Source organism: Trachinotus anak, unplaced genomic scaffold, assembly GCF_046630095.1.
Source record: "Trachinotus anak isolate AG129_WGS33_773 ecotype Australia unplaced genomic scaffold, CSIRO_AGI_Tana_v1 ptg000021l, whole genome shotgun sequence".
Classification (NCBI taxonomy): Eukaryota; Metazoa; Chordata; class Actinopteri; order Carangiformes; family Carangidae; genus Trachinotus; species Trachinotus anak.
The window spans coordinates 16,766,716-16,786,934 of NW_027273872.1; the positions used below are offsets into that span (position 1 = coordinate 16,766,716).

Sequence of the window (20,219 nt, forward strand, 5' to 3'; positions counted from 1 at the left end):
TAAGTGTGACCCGGGAGACAGTTCACTTAGCTTAGCACAAAGACTGGGAACACAAAAACACTAGCCTGGCTCTTTCAAAAGCATTGTTGCCATCTTAGCGAGTGACTTTTCACTGGATTTGGTTCTTTTTAATACCACTTTAATTTAATGTTTTATGATAGCAGCTTGAAAAATGATAACGACAAAGCTAGTCAGAGTTGGGGTTTTTTTGCACATACAGTATATAAATAGTGACATTGTTACATCACAGATATGCAGATTAGTGCATCACATAGCTTTAGCTGCTTATAGTTTCACAGGTCCAAAGGCAACAAAATCCACCTAACTGCACCCCTAAAGCTCAATCATTAAGTAATTTATGCTAAGCTAAGCTAACTGGCTCCCGGCTGTAGCTTCATATTTACTGTACTGATGTAAGAGTGGAATAAATATCTCATCTAACTCTGCAGTAAAGTGAATAAGTGTAGACCCTGAAGTATCGAACCGTTCCTACAGTGCGTTAAATGGGATGGGCTATGCTAAGGTTTATCAGTCCACTGTGTTTCTGGACGTGGAAATGACTGCCAGCAATTCACACTTGAAGCAGGTGTGCACATTAGTTTAAATGCCTGGCATGCATCTGCAATCCTCTACCATAAACAGGTGCTTTAAGTTTGCCCTGCTCCTCCTCCGCTGTAATCTCTGACAGACAGGTCAGGTAATTAGATGCTGTTTGTGCTCCCTGCCAAAATCTGAGTCTCGTCCTTGCCTTTATTTAAACAAGCCGAGTGAATTTTAATTTGTATCAGAGATTTTTAGTCCCATGTTGCACCATAACTTTCAAGAACAATGGATCTGTTAGAAGAGGGCTTAAGAAATGGTTTTAACATAAGGTTGATTGAAACGGGAGAAGTGTGCTGTCAGAGCCATTTGACCGTATTTGGTTTTGTTTGAGGCCATACTGGCTTCGCTACAGGTGCATGCAGACAAAGCCTCCATTGTTGGAAAAACCCAGATAGTTACTTTTTACTACAAACCTCCTCTGATCGATTTATGAGGCAGCCCCCATCCTGTGAATAAAAAAATGAAACATTTTGAAAACACTACCACTTGGAGCAGATGGCTTGGGTCCTAAATCACTTTCAAAATGACCGCAAAATTTACTTCTTGTACTGATGTATCACTTTACCCACAACACCCATTGATATGGGACTCCAGCTAAGTCCAAGAACCTGTCTGTTGGTCAGAGGGGCGTTACAACCACAAGTGGTTTTCTTGACCTGGCAGGCGAATGCTGAAACCTGAGGCTGTTCTTACGGTGACTCCAAATCTTGATTAGTATTTGGGTTGGGCAGGGGATGGGTCAGTGTAACATTCCCCGGTTTTGGTTCAGTGAGAAGGGTCAATAAATGATGTTCCCTCTGATATGTTATCTGACAAATTCCTAGATACAGGGGCGCTTTCCCTCCTTTTTCCACTCTCAGCTCATTTGTTGGCAAGCCGAGAAATGAGGACGTTTGGACTTTAGGCCATAGCAGCAGCTGAGGTAGTTTGGCAGGGGCCAGATACAGCAGGACAGCAAAATGCTGGTCGTATTGGATGTAAAAGAACAAATCCCATTACGTCAAATAGTAAACGTGTACGGAGCATATGAACGTGACACGACTGACTCTGGATGAGGCGTTAGATGAGCGTGTGTTGAGTGAAACAAGCTTAATGATGGCTCGTGCGTCGCTCTCTCTCTGCAGCTGTGGTCCCCTATCTTTTGCCTACGTGCTCCATCTTGACCCTTATGCAAGGTCACTGCGTTATGAACGCTGGTACAGAGATGTGATTGGTCAGAAGCAGTGAAGGGGGGGGGGGGTCACATGTCTCTGTCATGTGCTCCCAGCTGTGTTTAACTTTCATTACTGCACATGAAGGCTATCAGACATATCAGCTGTGTCAGCCATCTATCATAGTCGCAGCTGTCAGGCACACAAACTAACATAGCTCGAGACACACTCCCTCTGCAGACACTTACACACACACACACACATACACACAGTGGTGGTCTCTCGGGCAGGGGCCATCTGCTCAGAGCAACGCAAAACTCCAGATACCTTGATGGGACATTTATTGAAGCTGGTGTTATATTTTGTGGTTACATGAATGATTGAACGTAAACTCACAACAGACTGAAACATCACACTGCTCCAAGTCTATCGCCACTGCGTTGAGGCCATCAACAGCCATCCCAGCCATACTCTGACACCAGGAACCTGAGCAGCTGATTGGACCAAATATGGCAGCCACCAATCGGATAAAGTGACGCATGACCCCATCCCATAAAGTTCACACTGGGGCAAGTCTGCACCTGCCACAAGAGCAAGATCAACACAACACACAAGCATAGACACACTACACTGTCGCAGCCTTTGAATCACGCAGTAGTAAAAGGGGACGTGGTTCATGTTACACCAGTAACATCCCAGCACAGAGAGCCAGAGACATCCTCACGCCCCGCAGTGACGGCATCATATCGTGAGGCACTATGAAATAATATCCTCCTCACTCATACCTGTGTGTGTAGGCCTTTGAAATAAACAGATGATCATCTTTAAAAGAAGCAGTCGATAACTCTCGTATTGAAATCCCAAAGAGTTTATGAGTGATCACAAAGGCAGCAGCACTGACGTAAGTGACTGAGTTCATGTCCCAACAGGCTGCAGCAGGCACTCAAGTGATGTGATACCACAGTGTGCGGAGCATGACACAGTCATTCTTCTTCTTCTTCTTATCATTATTATTATTATTATTATTGTTATTATTATTATTATTATGCCAAATGTAGGTACAGATAACTTTTATGGACAGTTTTAAGATGGCAAAAAAATGAAATCTGGGGTTCTGTTAAAAAAAAAAAAAAAACAAAGATTGAAAAAAAGATTCCCAAAGAAAAAGGGGAGACAAAGTCTCACATCTGTTTTTAATTTTCTTCTTTAAAAACCCAACGTAAATGAAATTTCTTGATTCAATTTGCATTTTCTTTACATGATTGAACTTACACTTTTTTTAAAAATTTCAAAAACATACTTAATGCTTTATTTTCGTTTACTTCCAATTTGTGCTAAGTACAGTACTGAAACTCCACAAGTGTCATCTTGGTACTTTTATCAGAAAAAAAATTCAACGATAGCCAGGTCTGTTCTTTTGTTGTTTCTAATCCGCAGAGTAGAGCACTGTCTGTATGAATAGTTACTTGTGTTTGGTGTCCATGCCCTTGCTGTCTGTCTTGCATTTTGGACTCTGAATTTTTTTGTGTGTGTTCTAGATCTGCCATTATTATGAATACTAAGCCCCTAAAGCCCTGTAGGTTCTGGGAGCATCACATTTATAGAAACACGGGCTGTGGACAAGTATGGACCCCTCACTGCAACAGTACCGAGGTGCTGATGTATGCAGATATCTCAGAGAGCTATTGTGCAGCAGTTTATTCTATGCGTGTACATATGGTGGATGTGTATCTACATGTGTTTTGTATGTGTCCTGATGAGCCAAGACCCCCCAAGCTTAGATGCATTCCCTCATCCTTTTTATTCATTTGTTCTACAATCAATGGTATTTCAGTTGTTTTAGGAGCCATTTGAATATTTTCCAACATGGATATTTTCTTGCCAGTTAGAAAACGTTTCAGTCCAAATCCTCTATCTGAGTAATCCAAAAGATATTTATATACCATATGTTTCACAAAATAACATGACATCCACTGATGTTTTGACTCCTTGATCTCATGTGGCGCCGCTCCACAAACTCAATCCCATCTTTCCATGATTGACTGGGGGCAAGTAACTCCACATTAATGTTGATCCTCAGCCATCGATTCTTGATCCACTTGTATCAGATGGCGTTGGAGGTCATTTGGTTGAGTCAGAGTGGGTTGGCAGAGCAGAGGGCTTGGCTCTGGGATATAATTACTACCAGACCAGATACAGTGGACTATTGGCACATAGTGGAGAGATTAAGCCAGGTTTGTCATGGCTAGTGAAATGGTGGAGATAAGGAAAATAGAGGGAAAGTGTGGTGGTGGTGGTGGTGATGGTGGTGGTGGTGTTGATGTGGAAGTTTGGACTGGAGCTTACAAGGCAGAAAGGTGTGTGAGGGATAGTGGAAATGTGACTATAACCAAGAGGGTGTTGAAGACTAGGAGTACTGTAAACGGTTCAGTCAGTGCATTCCTAAGATTTTAGCTTCATAAAATCCTCAAATGCTGAGTTGAGAGATGTGGCCACACTATGAAAGCGCAAAAAGTCATATTTATCTGGGAACAGGAAAGTTGTTGGTGTAGGAAGTAGGAGAAACACATTTGACCACAAATATTAACTTACTTCTCAATTTATTTTGTGTGTACCTAATGTTACTACAGAAAGTACTCATGTCTGCTGAGCTCCATTATGGTTAATAATAACTCACTCTGCCCCCTCAACAGGCCTACATCCATCCTCTCTTGTACCAAGCAAGTCAGTTCAGGGTGTTTTATGGCTTGACTCGCCTGCTTCATGCCATGCCAAGTCACGACTGTGTAATCAGTCTCTGGACCACCTGCTCCATGTTGCCCATTACCCATAAACCCCTGAGTGCATGGCTGGCAGCTCTGAGATTGCTTGATCTCACCTTGGCTTCCGCAGAGGCTGTAATTAGCCTGTCTGTTTCAGGTGTTTGAGTGGAAGAGAAAGAAACCAGAACAAGACGCTAGCTTGAGGTAAGGTCTAAGGGCACGAGAGGTGAGACACCTTTTAAAAAGATGAGAGGTAGAAATAATGTTGAAGATTTGAATTTGAATTCAGTTGGCAGAAATTACAGAAATTAAAGTAAAGCAGAGCTGGAATTTGGTTTTGAAGAAAGCCAAGAGAAAGGCAGAGGGCGGAATTATTTCCAGAAAAGCTGTCGGGGTTAAAGACGGAGGCTAGCTGGAAATAAAGCTCCCTTTTGAACATTAACACCATGTTTCCTCAGCCACGGCCACACATTGCCATACACACTGTCTTCTGTTACAGCCCCACACACACACACACACACACACACAAATACTTAAGTTTTCGTTTAAAGTCATGGTGATTAGTACACTTTTTTCTTTATTCCTTTACAGTGCAAGACCCCCGACCACCCCCCACCCCACCCACCACTCCATCCATGCCCCACTCCCTGGTTTTGGTCTAACATGTTCCAGAACGTCAAACTAGAACCACATTTTATGAATGAATAAAGGACACAAAGATAAAAGAGCATTTTATCCTGTTATGGACCACCATTCGACATAGACTGGCACTGGAGGAAACCAACACTTCAAACTATCCTTGTCAAATTACCACTGCACACATTGATGCTGCTGATGTTCGTCACGCTAAAGAATCTGATGTGAATTTCTTGTGTCAGTTTAAAAAACTTTATCCCCTTAAAGGAAGGCTGTTGTTCAAGAGACAGTCTCGCCATGTTAAGGCCCATGCTCCTTCAGGTGACCCGTCTATTTTCTTAATTCCAGCTCTACATGTGTTAAACCTCATGTTTATCCTCCCTGAGGACGGGATTTCACACCTCCAGACTTCCTGGAAGTCCTTGCAGCACCGGTGGCCTCAGTCAGATCTGATCTACAAACATAACCCTCATTTTCACCCCAACATTTCACCAATGGCTGCTGCCTGCCTTTAGCCACATCTCCCATTTGTTTCTGGACTCACTGGTTCCCACATCTGATGGTGGCGATTGGTCACAGCAGGTTTGTCAATAACCAGTGCTGCTTATATCACACATGAATGAACTGTATCTGAGAGAGCAACACAGAAAATGTTCAGGTATTTCTACTTCCAACTTGCAGCTATAGAGGGTAGGTGTGTGTAGAGATGTTGGGATTACTCATTTGCATGCAACCGTGTTTGTGCGCTCAAAAATCCTTTTGACTGCCCAAATTCCATCGTCTGTGGTTACAGACCTGCTAATGGAAGTACCACCCAGGAGCCTGTCTGAATAACACCAAAAACCAAGCCTCTCCCATACACGCCAACATGCCCAGCATCAACAAACACACATCTGAGTGTGAATATGTGTTCAAGTGTGTGTGTGTGTGTGTGTGTATGTGTGCACCCGCGTGTGTGATTCACTTGCAGCCAAGGAGGGTTTGTTTATCTGGGGTCAACTCATTTAAGGACCGTCACGCAAGGGGCATATTTTTCCAAAAAAAAAAAAAAAGGACACAGACATTAACATGTGTTCATAACAAATTCCAAACAGTCAAACACTCGACATTTTCCAGGGTGTCCTGCTATGTTTCCCTCCTCAGTTGGAAGTAGTTTTAGGAAAGATGACCACATCGTGGAAAAGGGCAGATTTTCTTAGCAAATACTAAATATTTAAAATATTTAAGAAGATTTGACTTTTTATTTTCATTCATAAGGAATAAAACACACTGTTGCCTCAGTACAATTAGGGATTTTGCTGCTGCTGTCTTACGTGGTCTGGTCTGACTAGTGGCTTCAGGTTAAACCTTTTTTAACTTTAGATACATATTTCTGTACACATGTCATCACTAAGTCAGTTTGCTGACTTGAAGACTTCTCTCTTCTTGTGCTAATGTTATATTACACTTTAGCAACTATCATTATCCATAATATTATTATTCACTAAACGTGACATAGGTTTGCTAGAATCAGTTTGTCTTATATTTAGGCCGCCATCGTAAGGCCATCACCTCAGCTGAACAGTTTACTGAGGGAAAACCTGTTTTCATCCTCAGACTACCTTCCCTGTCCTGGTTTGAGCCTAAAAATACAGCCGGTGTAGTCTGAAGATAAAGCCTTTGTTTCTGGCCGCTGAACTTCAGGTGCTCTGGTCCACTTTGTTGTGATCTGCTCTTATTTGCTGTGCTCGACTGTGTTTTGCTAGGGCACTCTCATTGTTTTGACTCCGTCTGGCTCTCTGTGTGGGGTGGGCCCGTCTCTGCCTTCGCCTCTCATTAGCTGTGACACACGGTGACTACCCAGGCAGCCTTTCAGCAGCAGCCTGCCACTCAACGCAAACCACCTGCCGCACATCACAACAGCAAACTTGACGCAGAGCGCCGGGGTAGCCACCTCCCAACCTGTGCATACTCACAAGCAAAATATAAACACAATCAAAGTTTTTCCACATCTGAAAGCTCCACACTCCAAAAACACAAATGAACTGTCAGAGATTAGAGCAACCCAAATAAATGAAGCCAAGATGCCATTATTTCATACACAGCGCTCATTAGGTCCAAATGAATAATTTTATGAATGAATGAATAATGCATCAGGCGTAAACACCTAAACAAGCCTGCAGCTGTAAGAGCATGCATGCATACCTTTTCTCACACACACAGGTTTACAGCAGCATCACTCAGCCCTGCCGGAGCGTGTCAAGAAAACTATATGTTGATCACACTCGCATGGGCATGAAATAGGCATCCGCTCCCCTGCACATAGACTCTCACACGCAGCTCCAATATGTCCACACCACAGTCACGCAACACTTGATGCTCAGAGTAGAACAGGAAAGTCGACTTGGTACCGACGTGTTCTGGGCTTCTTATTTCCCAATCACAGCTGACCTTTGCGTGAATACCACAGTGATGTTTACTGTATAGAATCTCTCTCTAACTGTCAGAGAGGTGAAGCACAGTCCAAGCCGCAGGCAGACAGCTTGTAACGTATGCCATATTAACAGTTGCATAAGACTTGTGGGTTGGGGGCTTAGACACATGAAAAAATATCAGAGAAAGAAAATATTAGAAATAATTACTGCTGTAATTTTGAAACTTTTGTCAGTATCTAATCACAGTTTCTTCCACTGATGTGCTGAATGATGAGCCTCAGGTGGTTTATTAACTTCAAGATATTTAACCATTTGCTTGCATGGCTGAAGCTTGACATGGAAAATTTCACCCCAGTTTTTTTTCTTTTTTTTTTTTTTTTTTAAGTCTCTTAAGTCTCTTTTCTTAAGTCTCCGTCTCCTCAACTTAAACAATATACTTAACATCCTTTTATCTGCTTGTTTGTGATTTTTACAATTTTATGAGGATTACTTATAAACATGACTTTCGAACTGAGTACATGTTTCAATGGTTTGCAACAGAAAATGACACGTTAGTTCTGTCTGGACATCCCAGCAGTAAAACCTGGATACATACAATAGATTTTCATATGCTCTGTGTCTGTGATTGGTGTTGACAGTACGTTTTCTGCCACTCTACCCCTCTAAAATCCAAATGAGTCAATTAGGATTCTGTTATTGAATTTTTAGAACAGCTTGTTCTTCTCTGGGGTCCAGTTGACTTCAAACATAAGTAACGTCACCTTCTTGTCATGTCCAAGCCCAGCAGGTGGCAAAGGGAAGGTTTATAATGTCATTATTTTATTTTATTATATTGGACTCTAATAAGGCCAGAAGAGAAGGGAAATAGGGTAATTGATTTTGCAGTTATTGTTAATATTTTTTACCCATACTGCAGTGGGGTCTGTGGAACCTCAGACTATGAGGAAATAATGCCAATGTCACCTACTACCATAAAGTCTGCTGATGAAGCCGAGTAAAAGTCATTATCCTCTACTGAATTAAATAAAATCTGCACAACTCACAAAGGTGAAAATATGTATATAGAGAAGCAGATGACTTTAAAAGCACCTGTAAAATGTGAGACCACTAATCTGTGGATGAGGAACGTTTCAATATTTTTTGGTTGAATCTGGTGCAAAAGGTGGAGAAAGTCACGAACACTGATGTTGGATCATTTGAATTGAAACACTTTGCACACATGTGGTACAGGTCATTATGAAATGTAACACAAGAAGATTTGACCGGTTCAGGGTGAGTTTTTGGTGACTGTTCTTTCCTGTCATACCCACTGTGAGTCTGAATAGATGAGAATCCGGTCTGAGCCACTACACCCCGTCTGACCCGGGGCAAGAGAGATGCAGGGCAGCTGGAGAATGAATCACCACCATCTGAATCACATCCGTTGTCTTTTTCTCTTTCTGTTGCTGTTTACATCCACAGCATGTGTCCCCCATCTTATTGGAACGAAGGTTGGACAAACACAGGGAAACGATGACAGATCAGGAGACTGTTAGGAAGAAGTACTTTTGCTTCAGGCAAAGAAGCTGAACAGCTGTGCAAAGACGAGACGAGCTGAAAGAGGGGGGATCCTCACGATCAGTAAACAATTTCAATGATAGCAATCGACTTCGACATCTCATTAGAACAAATAAATTCAGTTTTTTGACATGTAGTAAAACAGATCACTTGGCCATTCAAAACAAAATGATGCATGTTTACAATCAATCATTTCTGAATCAAAAGTTTTGATTTTTGTTTCTCAGCATCTCAGCTTTCATAGAATAAAAAGCAGTTTTTCTCAGGAGCATAGATTTACTGTGTGAAATAGTGATAAAAGAGAATCTCCAGCTTGTTCTTCATCTTTGTGTAGCGACTCATATACAGACACCACACAGATTACAAGTGGGATTTTTTTTCAAAATGGGGGGAAAAAGAAATGAGAGAGGAGGTGCCGCAGAGACACACTGCCTCCGGCAAACACAGAGGCAAGAAGTTTACCTTCGCTACTTGCACCCTCCCTCTCCGCACCCCACTGCCCAACTTTTCTCTTCCTCTATAGGTAAATTAAATTTTCCCCTGTAGCATAAGGGGAGAGGAGAGGAGAGGAGAGGAGGGTTAGATGGATGGATTGATGGATGTAAAACTTGTGGTCGTACATACAGAGTATCACGTTCTGCTATTTTCATTTGGCTCTTTATTGCTCCCAGTTGTTGGGTTAAACAAACTGAGGCCTAAAAGAAGAGAAGGGGGTGGGCGGGGGGCCATCGACCAATCCTGTGCTTTGTTCCCTGGAAGCACCTTTTGCAAGAAATGTCACAGTAGCTAAATCAAGCCGAGCAACGGCTATGAGAAACAGACTAAGGGTGGAAGAGTGAGTGTGTGTGTGTGTCTTTTGTTGAGCGGAGACCAAAGGTGGTGAACTACACTGTAGATGCATTTGGTAACATTCACTGGGGAATCATTGCACTCTGAGTTATAAGTGTGACAGAGAAAGTATAAGACAGAGGCAGGATGGTTGACTACGCCTCAGTATGTGCATGTGAGTCTTTATGAGAAACTGCGTTTGTGTACATGTTTCTGTATGTGTGAGTGTGTGAGTGTGTGTGTGTGTGTGTGTGTGTGTGTGTGTGTGTGTGTGTGTGTGTGTGCGCTTATAGCCAGAACAGTGATGTTAAGTGGTATAGGTCATTCTCTGCTTCCCATGTAAAGACTGAGGAAGGGTGCTGGATCTGGGTACGGTCCATGTGTTTGTTTCTCACAGGCTCAGGTTTTTTGACGTTCTCACACACATATAAACACACTTACAGTCCTGGGAGGTTGGGGTTGGCCTGGTAGCTGGCTTCTTGTCAAACTTTGGACCGCTGCTTTCCAGCTCCACATATAGAGAGGACTGTGGATTAGGGTGGATTGCGATAAGGGTGAACACATACATGCAACTATCCACAGTTCAAATGCAGTTCAGTGTTTGTGTGTGTGTGTACAGTATATGTGTGTATTATCACTCTTCTAATCATGACAGCTGATGCTGAGTGACCTTTCATACACCCAGCATTGTCTGTGTCTCACAGAGCGTATCTATGCACAGGATGTAGTTTTCTTTCCTAACTGCCTGATGTTTGTGGAGGCCCATCTTTCTTTCTTTGGGGGCTTTTCAACACCTGTAACAGTGAAGGACACTCAGCACTTGTCCTCCCATCTCAGCACTGTAGCGCATCCGTTGACTCAGTCCCTTCTGTCTGCTTGTTTGGTATCCTCCCATCTGTTTTACATTGTATAAACCAACCGATCATTCGGGGGAAAAGTGGTGTTTTGTCTTTGAGACATCAACTTTCTTTTGATGTTGATAAGATTCGACCTCTACAAAGAAAGAAGGAGGAAGAGGATAGGTCAAATTATGATATAGCCCATTACTGTGTTGGAGTAAAACATGGTCCTCCAGACTATCTCTTACTCTGGCTAACATATACTATACACTTTTCTATTTCGGTGTGCCTGTGTGACATTTTCTGACCCTGGTATGCCGACACAGGAAGTCAAGACTGACACCCAAGTCACATCATGTGTCTGTGTGTTTATGTGTGTGTGTTTGTTTGTTTCATCTCAATAGGTATGTGTTCACTGCTCTCTCCTGAAATAGGAATGTGAACTACTGCCACACTTCTGTACACTCTGCTCTGCTGTGCGGCTGTTTTTCCCATTAAGTCCTCCAGTCAATCCAGTCCTACATCAGCTTGTCAGCGCCTGCCTCCGCCCTCCCTCAGCTCTGCCACTCAGGACCAATCACACTCCCATGTTTCAGTCACTCTGACGCCCGCTCCTACAGCATTTGGCGACTGACCTGTCGACATGGCTCATGGCTGTCTTTTATGTCACAGGCGTGGCCCCTGGTGACCCATATCTTATAATCCAGTAACCGTGTTGTACAAGGATTTTTGAAGCGATTGTGAAGCTTGGCATCCATCTGTCCCTGCTCCGCCATCTTTCTTCCTGGACTCTCCTGTCATTTTAACCTCAGTATATCTCCCTCCCATTACATTTTTCTCCTTTTCTTTCCTCCCCATCCCACCACTCCCTTACACATTCCTGTCTCCCCCCTTTCTAGCTCGTCCTCCCCATCCACCTCCCCACCAGCCCTAGGGAAATGCTCAGGCTTTCTCTCTGCAGAGACCTTGGCCCCCAGTAGAACAGCTCCACGCTGCTGTTTATGTGCTGCGGGGGCTGAAGCAGGGGAGGTAGCCTAGAGCCCACTATGGAATATGGAGACCATTAATATAAATGCTGCGACTGGCAGAGCGTGTGCGTTAACTGGCATCTGTGTCTGAGGTTTGAAGGTGTAGAGGTGCTAAATGATCAAAATTGTTGAAACATAAATTTGAAATGGGAGTCAGTAGGTGCACAGCTGTACTCATTCTCCATTGTAACATTTTTAAATTGTTTCTTCTGCTTGCCAAAAAAGTCCGCCGGGAGCTAAAAATGGTTAATTGAATCAGATAAAGAATAACAGTAAAATTCTGGTTCAGTGGTGTACTCTGTAGATAGAGCCAAGCAATGGCAACAATTAAGCTCTTTTTATGCTTTTTCTTTTATCCTTCAATTCCAAAGCCATTAATAGCTTATTGCTGTTGCATAAAGAAAGGTAAAGGGGGATGAAAGTGGGAGAGGTAGATATGAGGAGGAGGTGGAGGAACAGGATTGAGCTCTCTTTGAAAGAACTGGCAGAGTCAGGAAGTGATTAGACCACTACAATAACTCCAATAATGACAATAGGGAAAACATGTCTGCAGCCACAACCACTTAGTATCAGGAACAGTGCCCAGTATGGCTCCTATTTCATTACATAGAAGGACTGAGCTTGGGAGGATGGGCGCATGGAAAGAAAGAGTAGAAGTAAGGTGATGATGAGGATCCATGCAGAGGACATGGGAATAAAGGATCTGAATTGTTCTTGTACGGAAGGGGAAATTTAGTTTAACTTAATTCTCTTTGTTTAAAGACATAAGAACATATATGTGCAATTAACATAAAGGTTATTATAGCTGAAAGTCTGTTTCACCTCTAATATTACAAAAGAAAAGGAGGATGAGGACTAATCTAAAGTTATCTTGGGTAATGTTTAGGTTAAAAAGGTTAAAACAAACATGACCCTCCAAACTCCTCTGTAAATGCTCAGTATTGCTCGTACTGCAGCACCATGCATACAGCTTCAACATGTGGAGAACTGACAGGCCCACCGTGCCAGGTTACAGTTGCTAAGCTGAAGAGGAGGGGTGTACGATCTTTATGAGCCTGAGCAGAGATGTATAGTCAGTTGCACCGACTTGTTAAACAACACTTCTGCTAAATTACCAGGCAGACTCTGACGCAAATCAATGGCGGTGTAGAAATGATTCATGGTCTTAATAGCAGCATGAGGTCCAAGAGTCTGGGCCGGCCCTCTCTCTGGCCACATCATCATCATCATCCTCTAGTTCCTCTGCAGCCTTCCTGGTATTTTTCACAACCCTACCAGACTTCTCCATCAACAACAGAAACCGTTTTCCCGGAAAGGTGGTGCTACCAGCTGCATCACTGCAGGGTCAGAGGGGGGTAGCTGGATGGAGGCCAGGCAGTGAGCGATGAGTCTGATGAGCCTGATATTCAGCCAGAGTGAGGAGAGAGTCCGTCTTAAACAAGCCTGAAGGTCCAGTACGTTCAGCCTGAAATAAAATCATACAGTACATTTCCGTTCAGAGTGTGACGGGATCTTTCTTGTCATTTAGTTTTTGTCTCTAGCATCTGAATTGGTGCTTACGTATAGACATTTTAGTACTGTGCCAGCCCACACAGACGTAATGCCAGGCAACACATGACCACCAGCAGTGAAATAGCAAGTGATGCTTGGTTGTTCTCTATTCATCCCTGCAGTGCTGATTCGGGGGATTTATTGCTCTGTCTGTGTGTTTTTCACAGGGCCTCCAGGAAAGCGAGGAAGGATGGGAAGAAGAGGGGAACCTGGTAAGTGACGCCCACCACCTGCTTTGTTTGTTCATTTCTCCTTACTCTCTTTTCAAGCAAGACACACTCTTTCTTCATCTCTTTCTCTCACTCTCTCCTTCCTATCCTGGGTGACTGGGTCAGTCGCAGGGCTGGTAAAAGCAGTGACCCATGATTCAGGCCGGCAGATGATGGGCTGCAGTTGGCCCTTCTCCCTGTCCCTCCCTATTTGCGGCAGCATAGCGCTAACTTTGGCCATGTGGTTGCACTAACTTTGCCCAGATGTCAGTCGTTCTCACTGAGCAGTAGCAGCTGCAGTAGTGCGGGCCTAATGAGATTCTCCCTTGCCAACATCACTACCCACCATTATTGCGATGCTTTTTCTTGCAATCCAGACCGCAACACAGTCACCAAGAAACTAAAACAGTACAGAGACATGACTCTTGTTACACAAAAGGTCGTCTTGACAGATAGATCGGATGTCCTACAAGTTTGAATCATCCTGATTTTAGATGTTTTTTATTAAGTGTGGACTCCAACAAATCATGGTCCAGAAGATTTAAGAAGATTTTATCAAAACCTGGAGGACTGTAGTTGTTTGGCAGGATATGTGTCAGATGGGAAATTTCCAGTCTGGTTGTGATTCACTGTTGTGGAGATTAATTAGATGTGATCTGCTCCTGTGAAAATGTTGACTAAGTGGTAGATCCCCAATAAACTTTATTGCTCTACGGAGCACACTGCACCAATCTGAAGTTATCGTCCAGCAGAAGACTATCTTTGAAATCAACTTTTGCAAGCTTTTTTATGCTTATAGGTTTTATACGCTGTACTGCCAAAAGGCCTTTATTTTGAAATCTATTGTGTAACTTTGTTTGAATGAGCCTGGAGATATTTTGTGTTTTTCTTACCGTCAGCAAATTACATGAAAAGTCGAAAACCAACAATGTATTACTCAGTTTCTCGAAACTTTCTGACTTCCCTGGCGTGTTTGCAACTCTCTGTCCCAATCCCATTTGTTCCTACTGAAGATGAAAATCTTCAAATACAGGTCACAAATACATGTTTCCATTTTTAAAAAGTCCCAGTAAGTTCCTAAACCAGCTGGGCACTGTAGTTTTAAGCAAACGTTGCTCAGCCCGGAGTTAAAATTGTTCTCGTCAGGGACTATTTTCATCTGCAGATTTGGCACTAGTGAGTATTTATGGCAGCATGACAGTGTTTGTGGGATTGACCCAGTGCAACACTGTGGTTCACTGGTGTGTTTTTAATAGTTTTTGGACAACAATGGTGGATGGTTTTGGATTTTTCATGGAATTTGTTGACAATAAGAAAAATATAGTAGAGAGTATCACCACACTTTCCCTTCAAATGTCCTCTACATCTTAAACAACAGATTACGAAAGTCCCTCTGAGTTCTGCGATTCCATCAGGCGATCATCAGAACAGCTAAATGTTTTTCCTCCTCTTGGTGTTTAGCAGGGGGAATTCTCGTTCAGGGAAAACTGGCTGTTTAGGCTACAGCCGAGATCGGACACTCACTGGCAGAAGGGTAGGAGGGTCTGTGTGATGTGGTTCTGTTTAGGTTCTCTCACATGTTGTTTAGTTTTGTATCTTCACATTGCAGCCTGGGTTATAGTGCGGGGGTAGGTGGCATGTACAGACTGTTGCACCATCCTCTAGCTAGTTGATGACCCTGGGACAACTTTTTACAAGACCAGAAGAGATTTTCCCTGTTCTCTCAGAAAAACAAATGGGAGTGGAGACGAGGAACAGAAACACAACCTGAATAACAGGAAAGAGGGCAGACAGAGTATTTAAGCATCTTAAAATCAGCTGTTACCTTGTCTCTGCCGTCAACTCTCAGTATTTTTTTGTTTTTGTTTGCTCTTTAGCTTGTTCTCCTTTCCTCCACTGTTGACTTCTATCTTTCTGCCTCACTCCTTCAGTCTCTTTCTTTCTCATTAGTCTCCACACACACCTGTCTCAAGTTCAATGGTTAAAGCTGGCCTTACTGCCAGTTTGTGTGTGTTTGCCTAACTGTCTAGCCCAGGAGGTTCTCGTCGCAGCGTCTAGACACAGCGAAACTTGATTTACTTGGTCTTCATGCCTCATAAACCCCAGCACCTCTCTCTCTTCTTCTTTCCCTCACACCTCTTCACTCCAAGCACCTTCTTTTTTTTTTCAACCCTCTTTTGTCACAAAAATGCTCTTTCCCTTGACTTCAACAGCAAATTTGAAGGCTCACATCAACTGTGGTCACGTTAGCAGGACTTTTTGTGTCTTTGAATAGTAACAAAACACCACAAATATCCCACAATACCCCAGAGGCAGTCTGTTTTCAATCTTGCTGAGTTTATGAATGTGTTTAGTGTTGCATTCATGCTGATGATCTGTGCTGTACCAGAACTATACCAAATCATGCCTTAGATGTTCACAGTCGTATAAATCAGCGTCATGATTGATTTGAAATTTAGATCAGATAAATATGAACCAAATCACTAATATAACATTTTTTAATAACAAAATAATATATTAACTTTGTAGGGATTTGGGTGGTTTATTAGTGTCCCCAGCATTGCATATTTAATAGAATGTTTTTTATAGGAATATTACATTAAAACCAAGACCACTAAGAACGAGAGGAGTCCTTTGATCATTACTGTTGTTTCTGCTTAGGCTAAGTATTAGAAGCAGAATGTACTCTTTGCTGCTGAGGCTCAACATCAGAGGATTTCTATCAGATCTGAAAGACTGCCTCAGAGAAACCTCTGAGACATCTTTTTTTTAAAGGGACTCACAGTTTGCCAACACACCCCAGCCTTTTCCCTGTCTGTCCTCGATCTAATACACCCGTATCTTCTCAGGAAACAAAGTCTTGACATGACTTCATATCCTAATGCAAAACATGAGCCATTACCCAGCAGTCTGTTTACCATAACGGGTTGACCACAAACTCCACTGGCAGCTGCTCTAATGAGCTTGTTCTGTACCATATTTAGGTGGTTAATTACAGTCATCATCTAACAAACCACATTGCATGTGCAATTTTTTGTTGCATACCACTGTTCGGAGGAATTGATTGCTGTACAAACCAGAAGTTACCATAACTCACACATGCTTTGCTTCATGTGTCAGTAGAGATGTGTAGAATTTTTTTTCTAATGTCTGATTTCTCTGTTTCTGTTGCAGGACCTCCTGTAAGTACAATTTCATTTCATCCAGGTAGTATCAGATCAACCAGCAGGACACAAAACTATTACAGTCCTTCCCTTTGACATACACACTCACATGCACGCACTATACTATATTGCCCCTCTTAGTGCACTGTATGCAACAAACTGCTGTTTCAGCCAAAAATCATCTTTTCTCCCACAGCAGCAAAACACACAGACACACAAACTGTCACAGACTCACTCACACATGTGGATCCACAGAGCACAGCAATAAACGGACCACCTAGGGAAGTGTGTGTGTGTGTGTGTGTGTGTGTGTGTGTGTGTGTGTGTGTGTGTGTGTGTGTGTGTGTGTGTGTGTGTGTGTGTGTGTGTGTGTGTATCAGTGTGTATGTGAGGTGATGGTTAAGGCGGCAAGTTATTCTCCTCTATGGGACTATAACTCCTGCTGACACTCCGTCGTACATACACACACACACACTCACACACACTATGTGAAAACAGCTGTTGCCTTCAGTTTTGTTTGTTTAATTGTGATTTTAGTTTTAATATTTTATTTCACATATGGCACAGATCAGACAGACAGAGGCGGAAGTGAAAGCTTTTACAGAAACATCCGAACAGAATGGTTGACCTTTTGAAAATGGAGGGAATGGTTTTATTGGAGAAAACTGTCTGTGCAGCTGGTTTACACTAAGTATGCATGAAACGATGTATAATTTCTTTTTCCTGAACACATCCAAAGTCCTGCCTACAGCACATAAAGTCAATGGGAAGGTGTGGTAACACAGAGTCAGCTGCTGCTACCCAAAGTAACAATCGGTCAGTGCAGTTTGTCTGAGTCAAGGCAGGAAGTTGTCAAAAATAACCCCAGAACAATGTAAATGTCCATTTCAAAACACAAAATTAAGATAAGACTCAACCTTGAACATAAAACTTGAATCTTTAAATTGCCCGAACTCCAAATTCTTTTTAATTCAATCTAGAACAAACTTGTAAAATTACGGCTTTTGTAAAAACTGAAGCATCTTCCTGTGACATCATTATCATCTGGCACATGGTGACCAGACGACTTGATGTGCATAGAGCGTGTTGTGTGCATCTCTTGGTTTCTGTTCTAACCTGTCTCAATGCTTCATGCTTTAATCTCTAACCTCACCAGGGCAAGGCTGGACGGGATGGATACCCGGTAAATTTGATTTGTTATTGTTATCCTGTCACTCTTCAATTCACCCAATCATGTCTCTGTTCTCCCTCCAGTTGTTTCTCTCTTGATTTATTCCAACTTTTCCCACAGCTCCATTAGGCCTTTATCTGATTTTTGTTCTTCTCTACTCCTTTTAAAGAAATTACCTTTAGTCCAATCACTGCCTGCTTCCTTGCCTCTTCCTGTGATCTTCCCCACTTGTTCTTCATCAGTGATGTATCCTGCCCCATGACTGACAAATGACTCAAACACAAAGACAGTTGTATTTAAAGACAAACAGACATTGACTGTCCAGAGCGGTAAGATGGGATGAAAAGTTTTTATTTCCCTTTGGCAATATGAAATATCACAACTGACTCAAGGCAGCAAATGGTGAAATAAAACACATTTGAAAACATGAAATGCAATAAACATCGAGGCATTATTGAGGTTAAGATATCATCAGTAAACATAAACCACAGGAGTGTAAACCATAGCAGTGAAAATGTGAAACATTCATCCACAAGCCTTGAGCCTTTGAATGGGGTTTAACAGTTTGAATAATACAACTGTGTCAATCCATAACTACAGAATGCAAAGCAGATCACAGTGAGCCAGTTCTTGTGTTATCCAGAGAAATAGCGGCCTCTAGTGGCCGCTTAGTTTTCTGACATCAAAACGGCTCATGACTGTTGCTGATTTGTGGTTTAACCATCATCAAATTCACATCATCTAATAAAGAAACATCCTCATCCTTCAAGAGTTCAGGCTCCGTGGTGGCACAGATCACATGAAGCGTTAGCATGTGCAGGGCCTGTGTGTGAGCGTGCTGCCCATCCTGTGAGACCCCTTGTCCCTCCTCTCTGGTTGCCATGGCCACCTAAAGCAGTCGTCCGGTGTCATGTTCCACAGCGTCTTGTTGGTCGTGTCGTTATGTGTGTGTTGTCTCGCTGGGAATTTTGGGAAGTTCATTCCCCATGGGGCTCTCTCCCAGTCAGATTCCCAGTCTGCCTGGCACTGCACAGCCCTCCTGACGGGAAATGCCTGCTGCTAATTACACACAGGTGGACCGAGCTCACAGAGAAGTGTGTCTGCACTTGTGTTTGTTTGCCTGTGACACTATTCATCTTTGTCACTGTCTTCATTTTGAAATCTCAAAGGCTTGGCACATTGTAGCTGATGTTCTTTTTAACTACAAAACATCTGCTTAAGGAAATGATGTAATTTACATCTTTAGAAGTAAATAATCTGAATAATCCTTCTGAGCCTATCTAGTAATGAAATCAGTCCTCGCAGCTCTATAATTACATACTGGAGCTGGAGGAGCTCTGTTTTGTAAGTGTAAGAGGCAGCTTCCTGTTGTGATGCGTATGTATGGGTATGATGATTTAGGAAGCTGCATGTATGAAGTTACAGTGAAACAACAGTAGATTAGTCATACTGACAATTTACATGGACGGCACATTGTTTCATTTAGCAACAACAGAGTTGATCAAGTTTCCAACATTCAAGATAAAAAAAAAGGGGCAGTCTTCATGTTGGGTATCAGTGTTTGTGTATCTGTGTCCATATGTGCAGATGTGTGTGTGTGTGTGTGTGTGTGTGTGTGTGTGTGTGTGTGTGTGAAAGAGAGAGAGATATGTTTTCAGAACAGTAACTTCGCTCACATGGTTGGCTCATATGGAGAGGGCATGTGCACATCAACACAAATGAGTCAAGTCAGCTTCCGGAGAGCACTGCAGTGTGTTGTGCCCCTGACTAGTGCCAACAAGATTTCAGTCTTTATTTTTCCATTGTTAAAACAAACAGCTAGGTTTGTTTCCAGCGCTTTGTTTTCCTGCCCTCTCTCACACTTATTATGTGTCACTGACTTAAATAGAATTCAAGCCTTTAACCCTCAACAGGCATGAGTCTAATTCTGTAACTGGACTCATCAACACATAATTCAACAGTATGAACAAATAACAATATTTATATGAGCTGCATGCATGTATGTCAGTGTGTAAGGCACACATGTCTCACAGACGTTAAGTTCATCAGACTAATACATGCAGCCGCCCACTTCCACTGAAGCATCAGTTATATGGTAAACAGTGTTAATGACATGTGGTTTGTGTGCATCTCAAGCATAACACTGTGATAAGTGTGTGTGTGTGTGTGTGTGTGTGTGTGTGTGTGTGTGTGTGTATGTGTGTGTGCTGATGTGTGTTTTCTCTCCTCATGCAACCCCCCGTCACTTCTTCCTCTCATAAATCATGGACAAGGGGGTTCGGTTTCAGAAAGGAGCCTTCCCGCTG

At 42.6% G+C, this 20,219-nt stretch overlaps 1 protein-coding gene across 1 annotated transcript in view; it reads left to right on the forward strand.

Annotated features, from left to right (window-relative positions):
* The window catches only part of LOC139637913 (collagen alpha-1(XXIII) chain), a 117,181-nt gene that overhangs the window by 71,482 nt on the left and 25,480 nt on the right, over positions 1–20,219 (forward strand). Inside the window, exons 3-5 of the mRNA XM_071506892.1 lie at positions 13,537–13,581; positions 16,753–16,760; positions 17,899–17,925. Coding sequence (XP_071362993.1) covers positions 13,537–13,581; positions 16,753–16,760; positions 17,899–17,925 — 80 coding nt within the window. The remainder of the gene's footprint in view (positions 1–13,536; positions 13,582–16,752; positions 16,761–17,898; positions 17,926–20,219) is intronic.